Source organism: Lepidochelys kempii, chromosome 1 (assembly GCF_965140285.1).
Source record: "Lepidochelys kempii isolate rLepKem1 chromosome 1, rLepKem1.hap1, whole genome shotgun sequence".
NCBI lineage: Eukaryota > Metazoa > Chordata > Testudines > Cheloniidae > Lepidochelys > Lepidochelys kempii.
The window spans coordinates 347,989,880-348,009,770 of NC_136380.1; the positions used below are offsets into that span (position 1 = coordinate 347,989,880).

The following is a 19,891-nucleotide window of genomic DNA, read 5'->3' on the forward strand; positions in this document are numbered from 1 at the left end:
AGACCTCTAGGGGTCCCACGCTTGCTCCAGAGCTTCACCGCCTCCTCAGCCTGGACAGCAGGGCCATCAGCAGCCCTGCTGCACCGTGGGAGCTCCGTTTAGCGAGTCCAACTGAGGCAGACCCCTAAGGGAGACCTGCACAGTCGTAGGGAGCAAAGAACCTCCTCCATCGGCATCTGCAGTGACACCAAGCTGGCACCGTAACACCGACGAGTTTACTAGTCCATGGGAACACGGGGAGCACAGAGAAAAGCGAGTACAGCACAGTCCATCTGACCTCTTTGTCCCAGCTCAGGTGCGTGTCCCCAGAAGCCCTCAGCACCCAACCCTTAACCACCCCCTAGCGCCCTCCCAGTCCTTTGATCTCCACCAGGGCAAACACTGCCTGGCTTCCTGCAGAGAGGTGGGCCATCTAAGGTCGTTGATTGCTAGGTATCGAAGTCCTGACGATTGATTTGCCAGTCTTCTCAGATACTCCACTGATATGGGACCTAAGCTCTAGACAGCTAGAAGCCATTCCAACCTGTGTCTCTGAGCCTCTGCAGAGAGCAAACCACCCTTTCCACCCCCAGGCAACCCTGCAGCGCATTGGGGAAACTGAGGCACACACCAGCTTCAGAAAAAATATTACAGAACATTCCCAGTGTCACATCGAGAAGCTTAAATTTGATAGGAGAGGCAAAATGAAGTAAGTGGAAGGATTTAAAGAGGGAAAGTGACAGTCTGAATAGCAAGCAAGGCATTGAGAACTGCTGAATTCTGAATGCACTAAAAAAAAAAAAGACGGATCAGTGCACTAGGGGCTGTTTGAATGTTCAAGTCCAACCACAGTTAACCTTGTGAGTCCATACAGGGCTGACCAACGACCAGAATGGTTAGCTTTTTATCACATACATATAGTTAGCATGTATCAGTGACAAGGATGAAAACCCTGGGCATTGAAAACAACACATGCAAGATAGCAGATGAGGCAGCCTTTACAATTCAAGAGAGTATTTTAAATGTCCATCCATTTACAGCGTTGGGCAAAGGTGTGGTCAGAAGGAGGTGGCAGAAATGATCCCAGGCCATAGCAGAGATGTGGACGCTTCTCTGGCACACAGGCAGTATCTTGCAGCTCAGTGAGTGCCGAACTGGGGATGGTGAATATGCTTTATACATCCCGCACTTGGGGACAGTACCTAGATGCAAGTGGAGATGATATCTGCTATGTGTGCGCATATGGGGATCGGTTGTGCTCATCCATACCAGGCTATTTAATCCAAGATTTATCACGAGTGGTACCAAAAGAGTGGTTTACAAATAAGAATATTAGATGCATGAGAGAGAGACTTTTCTATCTGACATTGTGGTTTGTGAGCATAAAATCTTCTGAAGTTCCCACACCACAGAAACAGACAAAAAACAGCCACAGAAGCTCCCTTCCATTGGTCGACTTTGATGCACTAACACTGCATTGGCCAATCCACTTCCATTCAAAACTTCCTTTAAAACTTCCAAGCGTCAATTCCTATTGCTCTACCACCGACAAGCCTCTGACCTTATACTTTTGATCTTTGACAAAGTCCAAGGGCTGGTCAGCGCTGGGAACTTACACTGGCCTAGCTTTGTCTCCCGGGGGGGTGGGGGGTGTGGATTTTTTACACCTGAGAGACGTAACTATGCCATCCTAACCCCTGGTGTAGACAGCAGGGTCGACAAAAGAATTCTTCTGTCCACCTCACACCGTCTCCTCTTGGGGAGGAGAATTACTATTGCAACGGGAGAACCCCTCCTGTCGCTGTAGAGAGCGTCTACCCTGAAGCGCTGCAACTGTGCTGCTGTAGGGCTTTAAGTGTAGACACACCCTTCGAAGGACAACAGGCCTGGCCACAAGCAGAGGGGAGGGGGAAGGCACTAGACAAAGAACCACTGAACGTCCAATGAACAGGCAGCTTCGCACATGCGTATCTTCTAAGCGAAGTGGGGCAGAGTTGCACCCCATCCACTTGGGGCATTAGAAGGCTATTTAATAAGGGTTGCCTTTGCACCCTAGGTTTCACTTGGTACCTGTCCATATATTCGATTGGGTTTCTTCCCTCGGCAGCTGAGTAGGGCCCATCGCTTGTACTTCACGTTGCAGACGTGGACGTCGTTCCCATTGCTCTCCCCAAATGGGATCCCGGTGCCGCCAAATACCAACAGGTTGTTCCCATGCAACACAACTAGAAAAAAGGAGCACAGGTTTGGGTCATACGCCGCTCTGGGAGAATGGAAAGGGACTGCGCTATTATTGTCTCTGTTGAGAGGACGAAGAGCTAATGTTTCTTGGAGTTCTGCACAGGAGAAAGGTAAGGAGGCCCAAGCTAAGTGCCTGCTTGCTATGGTGACGGGGCCTACATTTTCAAGGGCAGCTAGTGATTTGGGAGGTCAATTTTTGGATGCCTTAAGAGAGGGCTGATTTTCAGCAAGCGCTGGGCACTTGTCCTCTGAAAGTCAGGCCCTGTCAAGTTGTCTCAAGTGGGCACTCAGAATCACTACTCGTTTTAGATTTATGGCAGGTATTTTAAAAACGCTCATTAGGAAGCAGGTGGGTGAGGTGAAAGAGGACAACAGTAACAGTGACCTGCCCACAGACACACAGCATGTCCATGGGAGAGTCAAAACAGAGCACAGCTCTCTCACTTCTCTCTTGTGCTCTAGTTACACCACACTGTCTTTACACAGTTGGATCTGCACAGCACTAGGGCATTCCACTAGAATAGATTTCACATGCAGCAACTGGATTCTTGTACTCACGTGACATGGATGCTAGTTCTCTAGGCATATAGCCTTCGGTGCCCATTTGATGCCATGCGCCTGTTGCAAAATTATATCGCCAAAGTTCCCTGAAGAGAGGGTAGTCTTCATTCTCTGGCCCGCCAGACTCATCGTAGTCCGGGTTATACCCTCCGAACACGTACAGGTTGGCGTTATCTGCTACACAACGATGGCCGCTCCTTGCTGGTGGGGCTCGGTGGCCTGGAGCAGGAAGAAGTTATTTTTACTAAGCATATACAGAAGGGAGAAAGCAAGGTTTGGGGAGCCAAGGAAGGAAGGAGCTAGGTTTGCATATTTTGGGGGATCAAAGGCGGACGCTGCAGTGGATGAAATTTCAGCTTCCAACTGTAACAGCTAGAGTTAAATGGCAATTATTATTTTTTGCTTGCGTGCGTGCACGTGCTAAGGAGTTGATATTTCCATTATGAGAAGATCCACCTCTCTGAAAAGGTCTTCTCTCAACACCTTGTCTTCAAGGGCCTGCATGTTACATCTCATCCTAGACTACTCTACTCGTCCAATCGGACCTTGCCTATTCAGATGCTCTGTTATACACAGGACATCCTCCATGATCTTTCAAACCCTTCCTCAGAGCTCCCTTTCTCGGATTTCATTCCAGACACTGTCCCAAAGGTTTATAGTAAAATGTTGGGAGGGAACAGTGAACACATCATGATTTAGCCTCACTTCTTCCTTAACTCCTACACTACGCTTTATCATTCGCTCCTGTGGGGCTGTGTTTCAGGCAGGGACTTGTCGCTTGTGTGTGTCTTTCGCACCTTGCACATCTATGGGACGGAGTTAAACAGTTAACTAAATTAAGCTTCAGAACAGCACAGTAACAATCCCCTGGAAGACCAACACAAAGGCCTTAATAATACTGCCTGGAGCACAGTCGGGAACCCAAGAGAGAACACAGGCTACAGGAAAGGGTAGGCAATGGACACGTACCTCCCCAAATGGAAGACCTTCGCATGCCTGCTCCTTCCCTAGAGCAGAAGGTAAAAAGGGCAGGGCGCGGGCAAATCCAAGGCGACACCACATACTGAAGATCATGCTGGTGCCAAATAAAATTTGGATCTCCATGCTCTGCGTAGGCCTCATTCCTACTACTAGGCAGCAACAACTTTGCCACCATGCAACAGAGCTGTCATTAACGCAGGTTCAGATTCACTCTCCTGTACGCCCCCCTTTGCCCTTGTGCCCCACTCCACACTCACACGGAAGGGAACCCCAGCACAGGCCAACACATGAATCCCCCTCAGATTAGTGGCTAAAATGTTGGGGTGAGGAAGGAGAGTGCTAAACAAAATAAGCTCGGTAGCAGAGGCAATTTTACATCTTCCTGACAGATTAAAGACCACAGGCTAAGACTTGGGACAGCCACTTTCTTCCTGGAGAGTGATACTAGAAATCTTCACTGCCCATGGACAAGCGATCCAAAAACAATGCTCAGCTTGTTTTAGTTCAATACACACGGCGAATCAGGCCTAGCCTTGCAGCTATGACCACACAGCGTGCTTCCTCCTCATGACCTGGAGCCACAGACGACGTGGCTAAAATAGCCGGTTGTGTTTCTCTAACTCCACCATTTTGCTGAAATGCCCACTGGTAACCATCACTTTCTGCGGCTTTCAAAACATCCCCAGAGCCGCCTGTTGCAAGGAAAGCTAACTGCAGGAAGTCTCTCCCTAGGAGCCCCTCTTCCAACAACATTCTGGATAAGCAAAGGTAGAAAGAGTTCAGAGTAAAGGGCTGTTACCCAAGGAAAGGCCTTTTAACTGCATTTCTAACTCAGTGGGCCAATTTATTCCAGCAGTCAGATGCTCTGGAGCTGAACATACAAGAGCTACACCCATATAAGAGCGAAGTCCCAGCTTGCTGACACTAGGATAGGCAGTGAAGATAGTATCACCTATAACTCACATTGCCTGACACTTTCCTTTATAAATAACCAAAACCAGGGTCTGATAATTTTAGCCCTTCGAGTTGAAATTTCCCATGCCAGGTGTTTGCCTCTGGCTTTTCTATATATAAATTTCAGCTAGAACAGTTCAGCTGTTTCCAAGAAAGAGAGCAGGGGAAAAATACAGTGTTTGGGCCTTTAAAAAAAAAAAAAAAAATTCTTCCAGCCATCACTGAGAAGCTGGAGCCCCACCATGCTTTTGGCACAGGGAGATGACATTTGGCAGGAAGGTCACCCTGGGTCAAGGATGTGCCTTTTTCCGTGCCTGTGAGAATTTGCCCAAATCTGACCAAGTTAAACTGAAAAAAACTCCAGTTCACATATGCTCAGAGAGTCAGAGTTTAGCAGCTACATTCGCCAAACATTCTTTATTGAGGATGCTCCATCTCTGGGCTTCCTAGCAGCTCCTAGGAGATTTGGCAATTTTGGCCTTAATCTCTCAGTTTCCCACATGCAAAATGGGAATGCCACCACGTAATCTCACAAGAGTGTCATGAAGATAACTTCATCAGTGTTTATGAAACACAAATCCTAAGGGGAGACTGCCACAGAGATGCCCAAGAGGAAATGATTAATTTTGTATTCAGTGCAGGTTTTGGATAGTGTACAGTAAATGAGAGCAGGGGCCTGATACTGAATGTGGAGAGTAAAGAGAAACATTGAACAACTGCCCATTTGCTGAATGAAGCCGAGGTCCTAAGGCACATGTAGCAGGTCTCATGACGACTGGATCTAGTGCATTTCAATTATCAGTTTTCTACACAGGATAGAGGTCACATACAAAGTGATTTGGCAAGAGTACAAAAGTGCTCGTTTCGAAGATGCAATTCACAAAACTCCCCATTTTAGAAAGTCAGATCAGCAAGCAACATACTGATATGAACCAAGCACACCTTTAAACACCCGTGCTTATACACACCCAAACCACAAGCACTCCTTAAGCAGCATTTGGAAAGCGCAGAATTTAGAAGAGGTTCCCATCACCCACACAGTGATCGGTGATCAGCGCCACCCACCTGCTCTGAAAGACCTCTTACGGACCTTTAGGATGGGACGAGATCGAGGGAAGCGTCTAATTAGGACCAATCGTATTTTCTTCTTAGAGCCTGTTACCACAATTACCAGCAATGAGTCAGATACACACACTCAGCAATAACAGCAGCAAGTTAAGAATCATGAAAAATATAAAGCATCATCACTAACATGATGTAAACTACCGGTCCAGAAAGGTTAACAGCTTTTACCACCCAGAAGAAGCAGATGTGCTTAAACTGGTTCCAGGTCTGCCAGATGAAGGTACCACTATTGTGCAGCGTACACTTGTTCGGACAGGTTTCAGAGTAGCAGCCGTGTTAGTCTGTATCCGCAAAAAGAAAAGGAGGACTTGTGGCACCTTAGAGACTAACCCATTTATTTGAGCCTAAGCTTTCGTGAGCATCCGATGAAGTGAGGTGTAGTTCACGAAAGCTTAGGCTCAAATAAATGGGTTAGTCTCTAAGGTGCCACAAGTCCTCCTGTTCTTTTTACTTGTTCTGATCAAATTCAGTAATCTGTAGTGGAGTGCTGCCACCTTGTGGCTAAAACTCATCAGCTGTTTTATGTTGTTTCTAGGATTCAAACTGCTTTTCATAGCACTCATCACTCACAAAGCCAATGAGCAGCAAGTAGGAGATAAAACCCAATGAACTGGTGACAACTCTTGTCATTAGCTCCATCTGTGGCACACGTGTGCATTACACTGATGAGAGGGATCCCGAGGATACTATTCTGAATCAAAAAGAAAAGGCATACTTGCGGCACGAAAGCTCATGCTCAAATAAATTGGTTAGTCTCTAAGGTGCCACAAGTCCTCCTTTTCTTTTTGTGAATACAGACTAACACGGCTGCTACTCTGTATTCTGAATCATGTTTTTCAGTTATCTGCATTAATCAATCTCTTCACCACAGGGAGAAATCACCAGATATGGACTAGATTAGTGGAAAGTAGTATAATCCTGACACATTCAATATCTACAGTTATTGGAACATATCTCAAGTTCACCAGCCCCAGGTGTCTTTCCAATGTGTTCATGAATTTGGCAGCATTACGGAAATTAACAAGATGTGACAGTCTGTTAAAAGTTCCATTTGTATCCCTACAGCAAATCATTGGAATGGTTTGATGCAGTTATGTATTTTTAACACACCCTATGTTACAGGGCCAACAGGATTAATGTGTGACACTAATCCAAGCCAACTGGTTAAATTTGGATTAGTCAACAAATAGGTTTAGCGATGTGATCTCAGCACTGGGGTGAGAATTACTCAAAGAAAAAGTGGGTTTGATCCACGCTTATTATCAGATGATACCAGTCAAGCCAAATAAACATCAAGCCAAATTCATTCAAATTCTGTTGATACAGACATAGCTCCCATTTTAACCATCTGTCAAATCTCTTCCAGGTATTGAGACCCAAGCTTGAGTATAACAGAACAAATGTGACCAACTTCCCTTTTCAATTCCCCCTCACACTTAACATTTTACTCTGCATTGCTGACAAGGTTTCATGCTTCTGGAACTGCAAAGGAAGCATTTACAGTAACTGAAATGCTTTGCAGAGCTGAGTAACATACACTAACATGTGTGTTGAACAAAGTAAGAGGTTTTTGCATGCGACAGTGGTAAGCTGAAAATTGCATACAGGCTACATTTTGGCCATTATTACCATGAAAGACAATTGCCTACCAGGACTGGTCTCCTATACAATACTGCTATCCTTGTTCAATAAAATTTTATTAGCCAATGAAGAAACTATACCAAATGTTAGTGCACAAACAAGAGTCACTTGATACATGTATTAAATCAGTAACCAAAAGGCTATTGGCCTCAAATCTACATTACTTTATTGAATTAAGATTATCTGATACTTTAAAGGTGATCTGCAAAGGAAAAACTGAAACATCGATCCTTTTTGGTTTGCTTATAATGAAGACAGTCTAACAGGAGTTTTTTGATTCATTTGTTTAAAGTCAGAAGCATCTTCTCTTCCTTGTTCATTTTTTTGCTGGAGGTTTCTTTAGAGAACAAAGAACTGGAAGGTCCAGGGCATGGAATCTTTTCAACAAAAAAACCTTGTCTTTCAACTGCTTGTCAGGCATTGAATTAAATTGGTTTTAGAGCTTGAATAAATATCACTTCCCCTTTACTTCCTTGGTATTTTTGATAACATAATTCTACCATCTCTCCATTTGTCCATAGAGTCTTCCAGGGAAAAGAAGACGATAAACCACCTGTATTTGTATGTAAAAGACAAGCAGAAAAGAAAATTTTTTAAAAATCTCAAACTTTTGAATATCAAAGCAAACACAAAAAAAAGCAAACATTTTTTCCAGTTCACCTTTAAAGTTAGTAAAATAAAACTCACTAACCCATAATAAAGCTCCAGATTAACTACAGATCAATCAGGAAGTTGTCAAAGGAGTGCTTAGATACAAATAGATTGGAGTCCAAATTCCATCCTTGGTTAGGCATACGCAGAACCCAATGGAGTTAATGGGTATTCTGCATAAATAAGCAACAGCAGGATTGGATCCACATATCTGTATGAGTCATTCCAAGATCTCTCTCATAAAGAGATTAAAAACAGAGAGAGGTTTATTTGCCAAGATAAACAGAAAAAGACATCAGAAGCCAACATTACCATCCAAATAGGTTCTTGCCAGTTTAGAACCAACAGTTCAATTTCAGACTATACAGCTACTCCTTAAACTTTTCATTTGCATCTTTAAAACACCCTGACACCTATCCCTCATACACACTGCTCATCTGGGTACCAATGCATTCCCATTCTTATTACCCCTCACCCATACCCTCTCCATTGTGGACAGCATCTACCTGGTTGCTTTGTCTTTTGAAGGAGTTAGAAAGCTCTTTAGGGCAGAGCGCTGCCTTTTACTATGTTGACGGAGTCCACTGCCATGGGGACCTCAATTCAGACTGGTTCCTCCGCGTACTCTAGTAATATAACTATCACCCCACCAGCTGACAATAACTGAATCTTAGACTAGCGCCACTTCACCACTATCTCCTTTACTCCTTTTAGCAAATCTTGTTAGAGCAGTAGTCTGGAAGCTAAAGTACAGGATTGCCACTCTATGCAAACAGGTAATGCTTGGGGAACCCAGAGCCCCTCTTTACTTTGCTTAGAAGTATGCTTCAAGTATATGTGAAGCCAAAGGCTTTGGAGAGAAGAATGTTCCCTGCCTGGGCTCCTTAGGCAACCAATCCTTCATAATGTACTAGCCCTTTCTACTCTCAGATGTCTGGGAAAAGATGGCATGATATTACAATACAATGGGGTATAAAAGACAGGGCACAGCCATGCTATGCAGAACAAACTGACTCATACCCTCTGATAAACACCATTTCTGCTAAGCCTTAGATCAATTTGCACCCAAGTACGAGAGAGACGAAAACTCCAGTACTAGACATCGGATATAAAGTTTCCAATTTTTACCCTGTCACCTGCATTATGCAAGTATAATATGAAGCATATTCATTGCATGGTTCATTGCAATGAATATCAGAAAAGGAAGTGATTGAAATTTATGCACCAAAGGGGGAAAAAAAATGATTTACACAAAATAGCTTCAAAGTACAAAGTTCTGAACAGCAGAGCGGACTGTCAGTTCTGCTTTCCCAGTTTCAAGGCTCCAAAGCTAATTTGGTTGACATAAAACCAAGCAAGGCATCAGGAACTTTCAGAGGAGGAGAAGAATTCAGGCAAACAGCGTGACATTGAAATACTGCCACATAGCCATACCTCAAAAGGGTTCTAAGTTAGGACTAATCAAGTCACTTTTCCATGACGTGACTGCATTCTAAAGTCAACTGGATTTTTTCCCACCCATATTTCAACCACTCTGTATAATTTTTTTCATATATAATTGAACTGCAAGGCACAACGAAAAGCAACTCAACCACTGAATACAGGCAGCAAAAATGTACAGTAAGAGGGACCTCAGGCAGAGCAGCAAGACGACAAGTTTAGTGGACAAAGCAATTTGCTTTCCATTTTATTATCTTTTTTTAATCTCAGGAAAAGAAACGTTGGCATCCTGCCACTGGCCAGACATATACAATAGAGTAGTAACTGCCCCATAAGCTAACAATCTCTCCCCTAGTTAGGATTTATGAAGAGGTACTATATGGTGTTTGCGCAGTATCCCTTAACTCTTCCATTAGGATTTTCATTTTCAAAAGGGAGGCCACTTTAATCTTGTTTTTGAGACCAAGTGCCGGAAATCCAGTCAGTGTCCCTTTAACAGGACTGAGTTGTTAAAGCAGAGCTTAACTGAAAAACAATAATTAATCGACTCAGATTAAACTTTTCCTAGTGAGTGAAAGGGGCCTAAACCATCAATTTCTGCAGAATTTAAGTTTTGTTGTTCTTAAACTGAATTACTAAGCCTAGTGCCCTGGTAGTTATCGTCACAGAGGGAACTGATGCAGTGCTGTCTTCCTAAATCTGTGGAGACAACACTCCAGCTTGCTACTGTGCTTTAGCTGTCCCAAGAAGCAGACAAGAACCTGGTCAGTTTCACGGTTGCTATTGGGAACCCTGTGGACAGAAGTGAAACTGATCAGAATCACATCTGTTTCATCCCCTTGTTGGGAAGAGCTGAGGTGCAAGTGGCTGGAGCTATTTACAGGGGAAGAGGATACACCCCCTTCTCCCCAAAGAGGCATGATGTTGCCAACCCCACATCTAGGATGTGAGGCTTGGGATGTGGGGGAAGGAATAAAGCTCTTTCTGGCAAGCTCTGTCCAGTCCAGAAACGTGACTTCTCCATCCCCAGCCAGCTACTAGCTGCAGACAGATACAGAAGATGGAGACCCTGAGCAGAGTCCAGGGAACAGCACCTTGATAGGAGCCTCAACACACACTGTCTTCCCAGCAGCCAGAGGGAGGAGCTTCTCAGCAAGATATTACCCAAGCTTCACAGATGGACGCCCTACTTGCATCTTACTGCCCTGTAGCTATCAGGTGTCTGTAAACAGAGAATGAAAAATACTCCTGATCAAGAGTCCAGGGGATAAGAAATTAGTCAACAAGCAAACTCGAATGCAGTGTGGTGGAGTTTAATCCCAGGATAGGAATGAAAAATAGCCCTAAGAGCCACACAAAGGCAGCCATATTATTGCTCTAAATCATCAGGTTTTACTGGAAGCTGACGTAGAACTTCCACAGGTGTCCAATTTTAAAGGAAAGCTGCACTCTCTCTGCTCAGCCGAACAGGATCGGTGTTCACACGGTAAGAACTCCTTGTCACGGCAAATAAAACACATTTCAAGGCTTTTCAATACAGTTCTTTCTGAGCCTAGAGCTGCAGGCAGGCAGGCGAGGCTAAATCAGTTTTTAACTCACTTTAACAACGGTTAACAACGTTTAAGCAATCGGAACTCACTGTTGAAGCAGGATGGAGACTGGGTTAGTGTCTCTTTCATAGGGCCCTCAGAATGCCAGTCACAGGTGATAATCTTTTCAGCAAGATGGCTGCCTGCAGCTCTAGGCTTAGAAATGCTAACTGCATTTTAAGCACACCTGGTTAAAAAAATGCCACGCCACCGTAAAGAGTGCTGCTTGTGGGAGCACTCTTACCAGAGGGGTGATCAAAGTGAGGGAAGTTTTCCTCTGACCATGGAAGCAAAAGCGGAGGGTTTAGATTATTTTTGTTCTGTTTTATTTTCACAGGCTTAAACAAAGACGTTTCCCCTGCAAATAAATCACATCAGTTTAGTTTCCAACCCCTCCCATGGGCATTTTAGAATTTTACCTCACTCACCTTCTCTAGTTGGAGACTCAGTTACTGGCCTAGAAAGGATTGTGTTACAGAAGCAACTCCTGAAATTGGAATTCTAGTTCTCAAGTTTCAACATCCCCTCCCCACAATCCACTGAGTTTATCCAGATCTGTGTGTACAGGACACAAAATGCTTATGGTTTGCTTTGATCTATTGCATAGACAGTAGGTTTCAGACAATTCACTTGACAGTTTGTTCATTACGCCTTTGAAAGAAACTACAGTATGTAAAAAGGAAAGAATAGGAGCAAGATAAGAGTCAGTAGCAGCCTGTAAGGTCTACTTGTTACAGTTAGGGTGACCAGACAACCCAATATTAGGGGCTTTGTCTTATATAGGTATCAATTCCACCCCCGCCTGGAAAAAAAGTGTCGCAATTTTTCATACTTGCTATCTGGTCACCCTAGTTGCAGTCCCAGAAAGATAGAGGGAGATTTTCAAAGTCAGAAGCACTTAGGCTTCTAGCTGCCATTTGCGCATTTGAAGAACGTCTTCTTCCCCGTTAAGTTGCATCAAGTTTGGCCACAAGAATTCTCATTCTCTACACATGCAAGACACTCCCTCTTAGGGCATGTCTTCACTGCTGTTAACTCAAGCTATCTACACTCCACTTACTCCTCTCGAGTTTATCTAGCTTGAGTCAGAGCAACCACACTGGTTGCTACAGCACTCAAATTGCTGCATCTCCACCAGTGTTGCACTCATTTGTTTGCGACACTAAGACTTCTGGGGACACATCCCAGGGCTGTGTGTGTTGCAATAATCAAAACTGCTCAATTAATTCTCTCTCAGCAAATCATGAGATAACCGCTCTGTCTTTTCTGAGCACATGGGGCAAAGTGTGTGAAGGAACTGGGAGGATGAGCAGCACTTGGGTAGCACTAGCCTACATCTACACTACAGAGTGGTTATGTTATCAGCTGACAAGTTGTGCTCACTAATGGTTTTAGCCTATCCTCCCTCTTGGGCCAGCCAAATTAAGTTAAAAGCACCACCAGGCCTGAGTTAAGGGCTTGTGTGTGTGTAGACAAGACTCTAGTTTGAGGCAACACTAAAGTTAACTTTGCAGCAAAGACAAGCCCTAAAAGAGCATCCAACGCAAGCTGTCACGGTCTTTAATTCTCAAGGATGAGCTATGGCCTCATTATATCTGAACAAGGTAAGCATTTGAAAGGCATGTTGCACACATGCAGCATGCTTATTTTCAATTAACTTTTCAAGGCTTGAGCAGGCAGAAGTGGGTGCTCTATATATCACAACTCTTCGAAAGGTAGCACAAAACAGTGCCTTGGTGCAGTATGTGACTTGCAAATGCTTATGGATTCGTTATAGGTAGATAACAAAACTTCTTCAGACACGTTAAAAGACAATCCAGGATTATGACCATGGCAGCTTAACTAAATTCACGAAAGGCACCTGAACCGTTTATTACTGGTGAAATACACCATTTTCCAGATGAGTTGTTTAAACCACTGTAATCTGTCCCACCAAGCATTGTAAACGGCTTGTTGAAATTGAGCAATACTTAGGCAAGAAAAACAATACTGCAACACTTCATGCAATCTTATCCCAGTGATTGCTATCTACAGTCCCAACACACAAACAGCTGGAGGTTGATTTCTACCGTACGTGTTGCCTGCTTGTGATGAAGACACTAGCATAAAATGGACCCAAGGTGCCATCATTCTTGTTCCAACTAACATAAAATGAAAGTGCTGCATTATAATGTTCAGTTAGACCAGGTCTAGCTGACTCCTCCACTATTAGGAGACGGTGGACTGTTTGATAACTTGCCCCAAAAGTGAAAGTTTGGTATAGCCAAAGATTCATAGATTCATAGATATTTAGGCCAGAAGGGACCATTATGATCATCTAGTCTGACCTCCTGCACAATGCAGGCCACAGAATTTCACCCACCACTCCTAAAAAAGACCTCACACCTATATCTGTGCTATTGAAGTCCTCAAATTGTAGTTTGAAGACCTCAAGGAGCAGAGAATCCTCCAGCAAGTGACCCGTGCCCCATGCTACAGAGGAAGGCGAAAAACCTCCAGGGCCTTCCAATCTGCCCTGGAGGAAAATTCCTTCCCGACCCCAAATATGGCGATCAGCTAAACCCTGAGCATATGGGCAAGATTCATCAGCCAGATACTACAGAAAATTCTTTCCCGGGTAACTTGGATCTTACCCCATCTAAAAACCCATCACAGGCCATTGGGCCTATTTACCATGAATATTTAATTACCAAAACCATGTTATCCCATCATACCATCTCCTCCATAAACTTATCGAGTTTAATCTTAAAGCAAGATAGATCTTTTGCCCCCACTACTTCCCTCGGAAGGCTATTCCAAAACTTCACTCCTTTGATGGTTAGAAACCTTCGTCTAATTTCTAATCTAAATTTCCTAGTGGCCAGTTTATATCCATTTGTTCTTGTGTCCACATTGGTACTGAGTTTAAATAATTCCTCTCCCTCTCTGGTATTTATCCCTCTGATATATTTATAGAAGAGCAATCCTATCACCCCTCAGCCTTCTCTTGGTTAGGCTAAACAAGCCAAGCTCCCTGAGTCTCCTTTCATAAGACAAGTTTTCCATTCCTCGGATCATCCTAGTAGCCCTTCTCTGTACCTGTTCCAGTTTGAATTCATCCTTCTTAACCATGGGAGACCAGAACTGCACACAGTATTCCAGGTGAGGTCTCACCAGTGCCTTATATAACGGTACTAAAACCTCCTTATCCCTACTGGAAATACCTCTCCTGATGCATCCCAAGACGACATTAGCTTTTTTCACAGCCATATCACATTGGCAGCTCATAGTCATCCTATGATGACTGAAGACTGAACTATCGGGAAATGGAGAGTTTCTTAGAGCAACTCCATGATTAAATAGAAGCATGGAAGGGCAGCCACCCAAAAGCTGTAAGAGAGGCAATCCAGATTCAGGCTCACAGTATTGTATAAACTAGTAAAATTTGTGATCAGTTTTAGTTGCTTTAAACAAAGCTACAAATGTTTCCTCACTTTGACGGAATACAAGAGTCTCATGCATTTGAGCTGAAATGGATCAACATCCAGGATTTATTCCAGTCGAAGCATTTAGAGTGGTCAGTGAAATAAAAAGTAAGTTTCACACTTTTCCAGCCTAGAATGGGAAGGCTGCCAAAACTGAGAGCACGAGAATTCAAAAAGAGGCTGCTGGACTCCAATTAAAGACAGCATGCACTGATAAAGAGCATTAAACCCTCACTTTCAGCCCTGGTAAGGGTCACATGATGCAAATGTTTTCAGTATTCACATTCCACTTCATTCCCATTTCCCTAAAGTTGTATCCAGCAAACAACTGGATACAGATGAGGAATATTGACATTTAACTGGAGAGTTAAGCTCTATCTGAAACACCTGAAGACTTTCTTGTGAGGGACCAGTGTCCAAATATATTTTAAGACAATTCGCATATGGATCCCCATGGTTTCCAAGGACAACCATGAATCCTTTATACTTTACAAGCAAGTATCAGATTCATCTGGGCTGGAATGAGCCTCTAAGAGATCATTTAGATCAACCCCCCTCCAGCATAGCTGGATTTAATTATTCCTAGAGCATGACAGACAGTTGTCTGGATCTTGCCTCATATAGCTCCAAGGATGGCAATTCCAACATCTCCCTTCACAACTTGCATCACTGCTCAACCTACTCTTCCAGGTGTAGTATCCTCTAGAAGATTAATTGTAAAGTAAAAATTGTTTGTGCTTTTTATTGCTTCTTTACATTGCATAAACATGCCCTCAATACTCTTTTCCCCACCCACATTTTCAAAATTTGGAATGTCAAGTTCCAACTTTCTTCTTTGTTGCTGGAGGACATCAGCAAGGTCTGTGGAGCATGACCCCTACAGAAGACAAAACCAAAGTTTTAGCCCTCGCAAAACCACCAATTAAAGGGCAAATTGATACCGACTTTTAGGTCCCACCTTCACCTTTTAAGGCAGTTTCAGCTTTTCAACAGTGGCCAGACAAACCAAGTTTGAAGCTGTTTTAGTTAAAACCCATTCAAGAGAATGCAAACACGTTCAAAAGTCCCATGCAGACAAGGCCTAAGACTCAACTTCCTCTCCTTCCTGCTTCAATACCTCAACCTTTTTAGAAATTGTAACTGTCTCTTCTGTTTATGTTATTTCTAAGATGTCTATCCCCACTGAATCTGATCAGGCTACAGAAGCAGCACTTCAAGACTTGGTGAACATGCTTATTTCTCCATTCTGTTCCTCAAACTTATCTTCCAAACCTTCCATCACAGCTGGACACCTTGGCAATTTTTAAGTTGTGCAGTTGATCACGGAGTACCTTCCAGGATTAGTGAGATAGTTACAGGACTATAGTGGACACAATATCCCAGCATTAAGAGTAAAGGAAACCTCTGAAAACAATGTTGACTGACTGATCAGCTTGGCCATAAGCCTCACACACAAGAATCTCATAGGATATTTAGATTAGAATTATCATTATGTATGAATTGTGTTTTTTCAGAATACCAGTGCATGAAGGAGAAAAACTTTTCACCCAAAGCTTGTGTTTGTGTTACTTAAAAAATGCAACATTGCACAGAATATTTTAAGTTGCTTTCCACAAATTTTATATAATCCCATTCCACTGGCAAAATCCCAAATATGGGAAACAAAAAAGAAACAAGAAACTTTAGATCATACAGGATACTGCTTGCATCCCGTCATAAAGCAGGTCAGGCAGTATTTGTAATGCTTAGTTACAAAAAGAATGACCAAGTAAATACAGTAATAAACAGGAGTAAGTTAGGGTCTAAAAAGAGGGACAGGGAAGAATTTGTATTGTGAATGTTAAACCGGACCTGCAAACAAGGTGGTCTCTATTTTCCTCCTTCCTTATGACATATACAGAAAGTCTGAAGGGCTTGACATTCTTTCTTTTTTTAAGACACATTAGATATTCAGATTTTGTCTGCCACAGAAGACTATGTTGACTACTGAATTAGTGACGTGTCATCACAAGAAAGTGAAAGCCAAGTAAGACTGAGGAAGGGAAGACATTTTCATCAGACCATTTAAAACTCTTTGTTAATATCTCAATCTTCCATGCCTAGCAAATACCTGAATCTTTAACACAGACAATTTTTCTCCACATGCCAAACATTCAATTAAGATACAAGAACTCATATTCCCAACCCGCAGCCAAGAAATCCTCCAAGAAAACAAACACACACACATACATACACACACCCCAAACCCCCCCCCCCCCCACCTTCTAAGACCTCAGGCCTTCTTTATATGTAAGAGAAGCAAAAAGGATTAATTTTTCAAGTCAGCTTTAACTGTTAAGCTACGAGTACAGCTTTTGGCAGTTGCTGTATGGACAAATATCTGCTCTCTTAATACAGGTCTATCAGCATGACTTTTGCATCAGATTCTAGATACAGTATGACTCTTTTTATAATCCTTTTACAATGGATTTTAAAGAATTTTTACTTTATTACTTCAAAGAGTTTTTCCCTTGTTGAACAAGTTACTTTTATAAGTACAATTTTAATCTTCCTCCCCCAAGTCTTTTCCTGAAAGGATCTCAAAAGAGAAAAGTATTCCCATTTTATAGATGCAGACACTGGCATAAAGGTTAAGACTTTCCATAGGTCACAATGAATCAGCAGCTGAGCCAGGAATAGAAAATATCCCAGAGCACTTTCACTTTTGTAATGTTAGTTCTACTTTCTGCAATTTAGCTCCTTCCCCCAGCAAAACAAAAACAAAAGAAAAAAAAACACACAACTGTATGAAATAATACAGAATACAGGGCTTACTGAAGGTGAAGAAAGATTTGCAAAGCCTTAGCAAATGTGCCACCTTCCACAGTGTGCTAAGAGCCTTTGGCATAAATTCATGTCAATGACCTCTACTCAAAAAAGGATCCCACCTTACTTTATGGAAATCTAGGGCAGTTAAATCAGGGCAGATGATGTCATGGTAGAGAGAAGATGCAAATTGGCTGGATGTACAAACACCTCAAAGCAAATAGTTACATACCAGCCAACATTTGAGATCTGTGAATGGAAACATTTGGTAGGTATCAGACTGAGTAGGTTATCACAACTTTCCCCCAAACCATATCCACAATCACTGGATGTTTCTGCAAGAGCGATCAGCCAAGATAAGTTTGACATTTTTTACCAATCACGTTCAGAGCAAATACTACATTGAGATAAACAGGGATAGTTCACGCTTCTCCATAATGATTGCTTGTCTTTCTACAGATTCAGGAAGACAGCCCTCCAACAGTTCACATTCAGTTTTTTCCCCCAAAACTATAAAAGCTTAAATTCAGCAGAAATCAACAGGACCATCGGAAGAGTGCATTGCCAAGACAGCTCAACCTGATCTCTGACATTTGCAAAGAACAGATAGTACTGTAGAAAATAATAAGTCTTGTTTTTAAAAGACAAGGAATGCCTTTACAAACAGATTAACTCTTTTGAAGCCACCTATGCCCAGATCCACAAAGGTATTTAGGCTCCTGACATCCACTGAAAACAATGGAAGTTAGTGACTTCACATTATTAGGCAAAATTGGTTTCAACTGAAAGAAACAGGGATACTATCTCTTCTTTTTCCTAAAGGGAACCAAACGTATATGATTGTCTTATAAGACAAATTTAGTAGAGCTGATTTTAAAGTTTAATAAAATATTTATGAAAAGTGCTGGCCTTTTAAACAGTAGTATGTATGAAGGTAATTTGTAGCTGCTTTACTCATTCTTTGGTAGATGCAACATTCTTTACACCTAAATTTGCAGCTCACACTGGTACTGTCAGTGTTACTACTGTATGTTGCTGGCATCAGAAAGAGATAATTTGAATTGGTGTCAGTTACATTAATGACAAATACAATGAAAGAATGATCTTGTAGCCAAAGACAGAGCAGTCTTAAAGTCAGAGCATATAGATTCTGCTTCCAGCTGCGCAGATTCAGTGTCTGGTTTTCTAACCAGGCACTTTCCCTTGGTCCATCGCTGTAGTAGCAAAGCACCTTTGAGATCAAACACAGTCTGTTCACAGCTCATGCAATTAAAGGGCTTGACTCAGTCCTTAGGGTTTGTTTTTAGGATTCTGTGAGAGACCCTGGGCAAGTGACTGGACCTCTCAGTACTTCCCTGGACCCGGCTGTGAAACCAGGACCCCAGCAGCACCCTAGGGATTGGATGGGAGGCCTGTGTCCGCTGAAAGATGGAGGGACCCATGAGTGCAGCACGGACAGCCCCACCCCATTTCAAGCCGATCGCGCCCCAGCGTGTCCCCGTTTTCGGGGCAGCACAGACAGCCCCCACCCCCCCAGGTGGGGCAGTGCCATGGCGGTGGGGCGCCCCCCCCCGCATTATCAGGGACCCCCAGATGGGGTCACACCCCCCCCCGCTTGGAGGCTGCTCGGGGGCGGAGCTGCCCCACGGGCGCGGGGGGCGGAGCTGCCTCACGGAGGGGGGACGGAGCTGCCCCAGGCGCTGTGGGGGAGGCCGGAGCGGACTCACCTGCCAGGTGGGGCCTGGCCGGCAGCTGGACGAAGCGGTTGAGGAGCCCCCCGGCCGGCGCCGCCCCGGGCCCGTCCCCGCTGCACCCTCCGCCCGAGCCGCTGCCTCCAGCGCCCCCCCGCCGCCGATTCCCGTCCCAGCCGCCCTCCGCCGCCGACATGGCCCGACCGACTCCGCTCCCCGCACCGCTCGGGCTCCGCCCCCCGCCCGCTCCCTCCCTCCTCCGCTGGGGGGAGGATGGAAGGGCTTCGCTCGCTTGCGCCCACGGGAAGGCCAATCAGCAGCGGCCTTCAATAGCCGGAGCCAATAGGAGACCGGCGTCTTGGCAGGTGGACGGGAAAGAGAGGAACGTCACCAAAGAGAGGGGTAGAGACAGTCCTGAGCAATTGATAACCGAGGTCCTCGAACCGCCCCCCTCGACTCTTTCTTGTCCTCTGGGCGCCACTACGGAATCAGGCAGGAGCAATCAGCAGCCGACTCCTAAATGCTCACCAACCATAGAACCTTGTCTTCAGCTGTAGGGCTGGTATCTATCTAGGAGAGCCAGGGTGCTGAGGCAGGGGGGCATGTCCCACACCAAGCACTGTTAGCAGCATTCACTGGGTTCCCTCCTGCCTTGTGGCAGTTGTTGAATATATATTCGTATATAATGCCACACTCTGTGTAGGCCTAGTATAGGTCTGATCATAGCAGCAGCCTGATCAATCTTTGTGTTCTGAGTTTGTACAGTGCC

General features: G+C 44.1%; 1 protein-coding gene across 5 annotated transcripts in view; it reads right to left on the reverse strand.

Annotated features, from left to right (window-relative positions):
• KLHDC10 (kelch domain containing 10) overlaps positions 1-19,354 on the reverse strand; it is a 35,033-nt gene extending 15,679 nt beyond the window's left edge. For 4 of the 5 annotated variants that reach the window (XR_012156866.1, XM_073328922.2, XM_073328924.2 and 1 more), the window contains exons 1-4: positions 19,159-19,354; positions 5,782-5,871; positions 2,779-3,000; positions 2,050-2,204 (exon numbers count right to left, since the gene is read on the reverse strand). Coding sequence is in view for 4 of the 5 variants with exons in the window: in XM_073328922.2 (XP_073185023.1) it covers positions 2,050-2,204; positions 2,779-3,000; positions 5,782-5,871; positions 19,159-19,318 (627 nt within the window). In the remaining variant the exon portion in view is untranslated. The remainder of the gene's footprint in view (positions 1-2,049; positions 2,205-2,778; positions 3,001-5,781; positions 5,872-19,158) is intronic. The other variant, XM_073328923.2, reaches the window with a different exon arrangement.
• Positions 19,355-19,891: the final 537 nt, after the last annotated feature.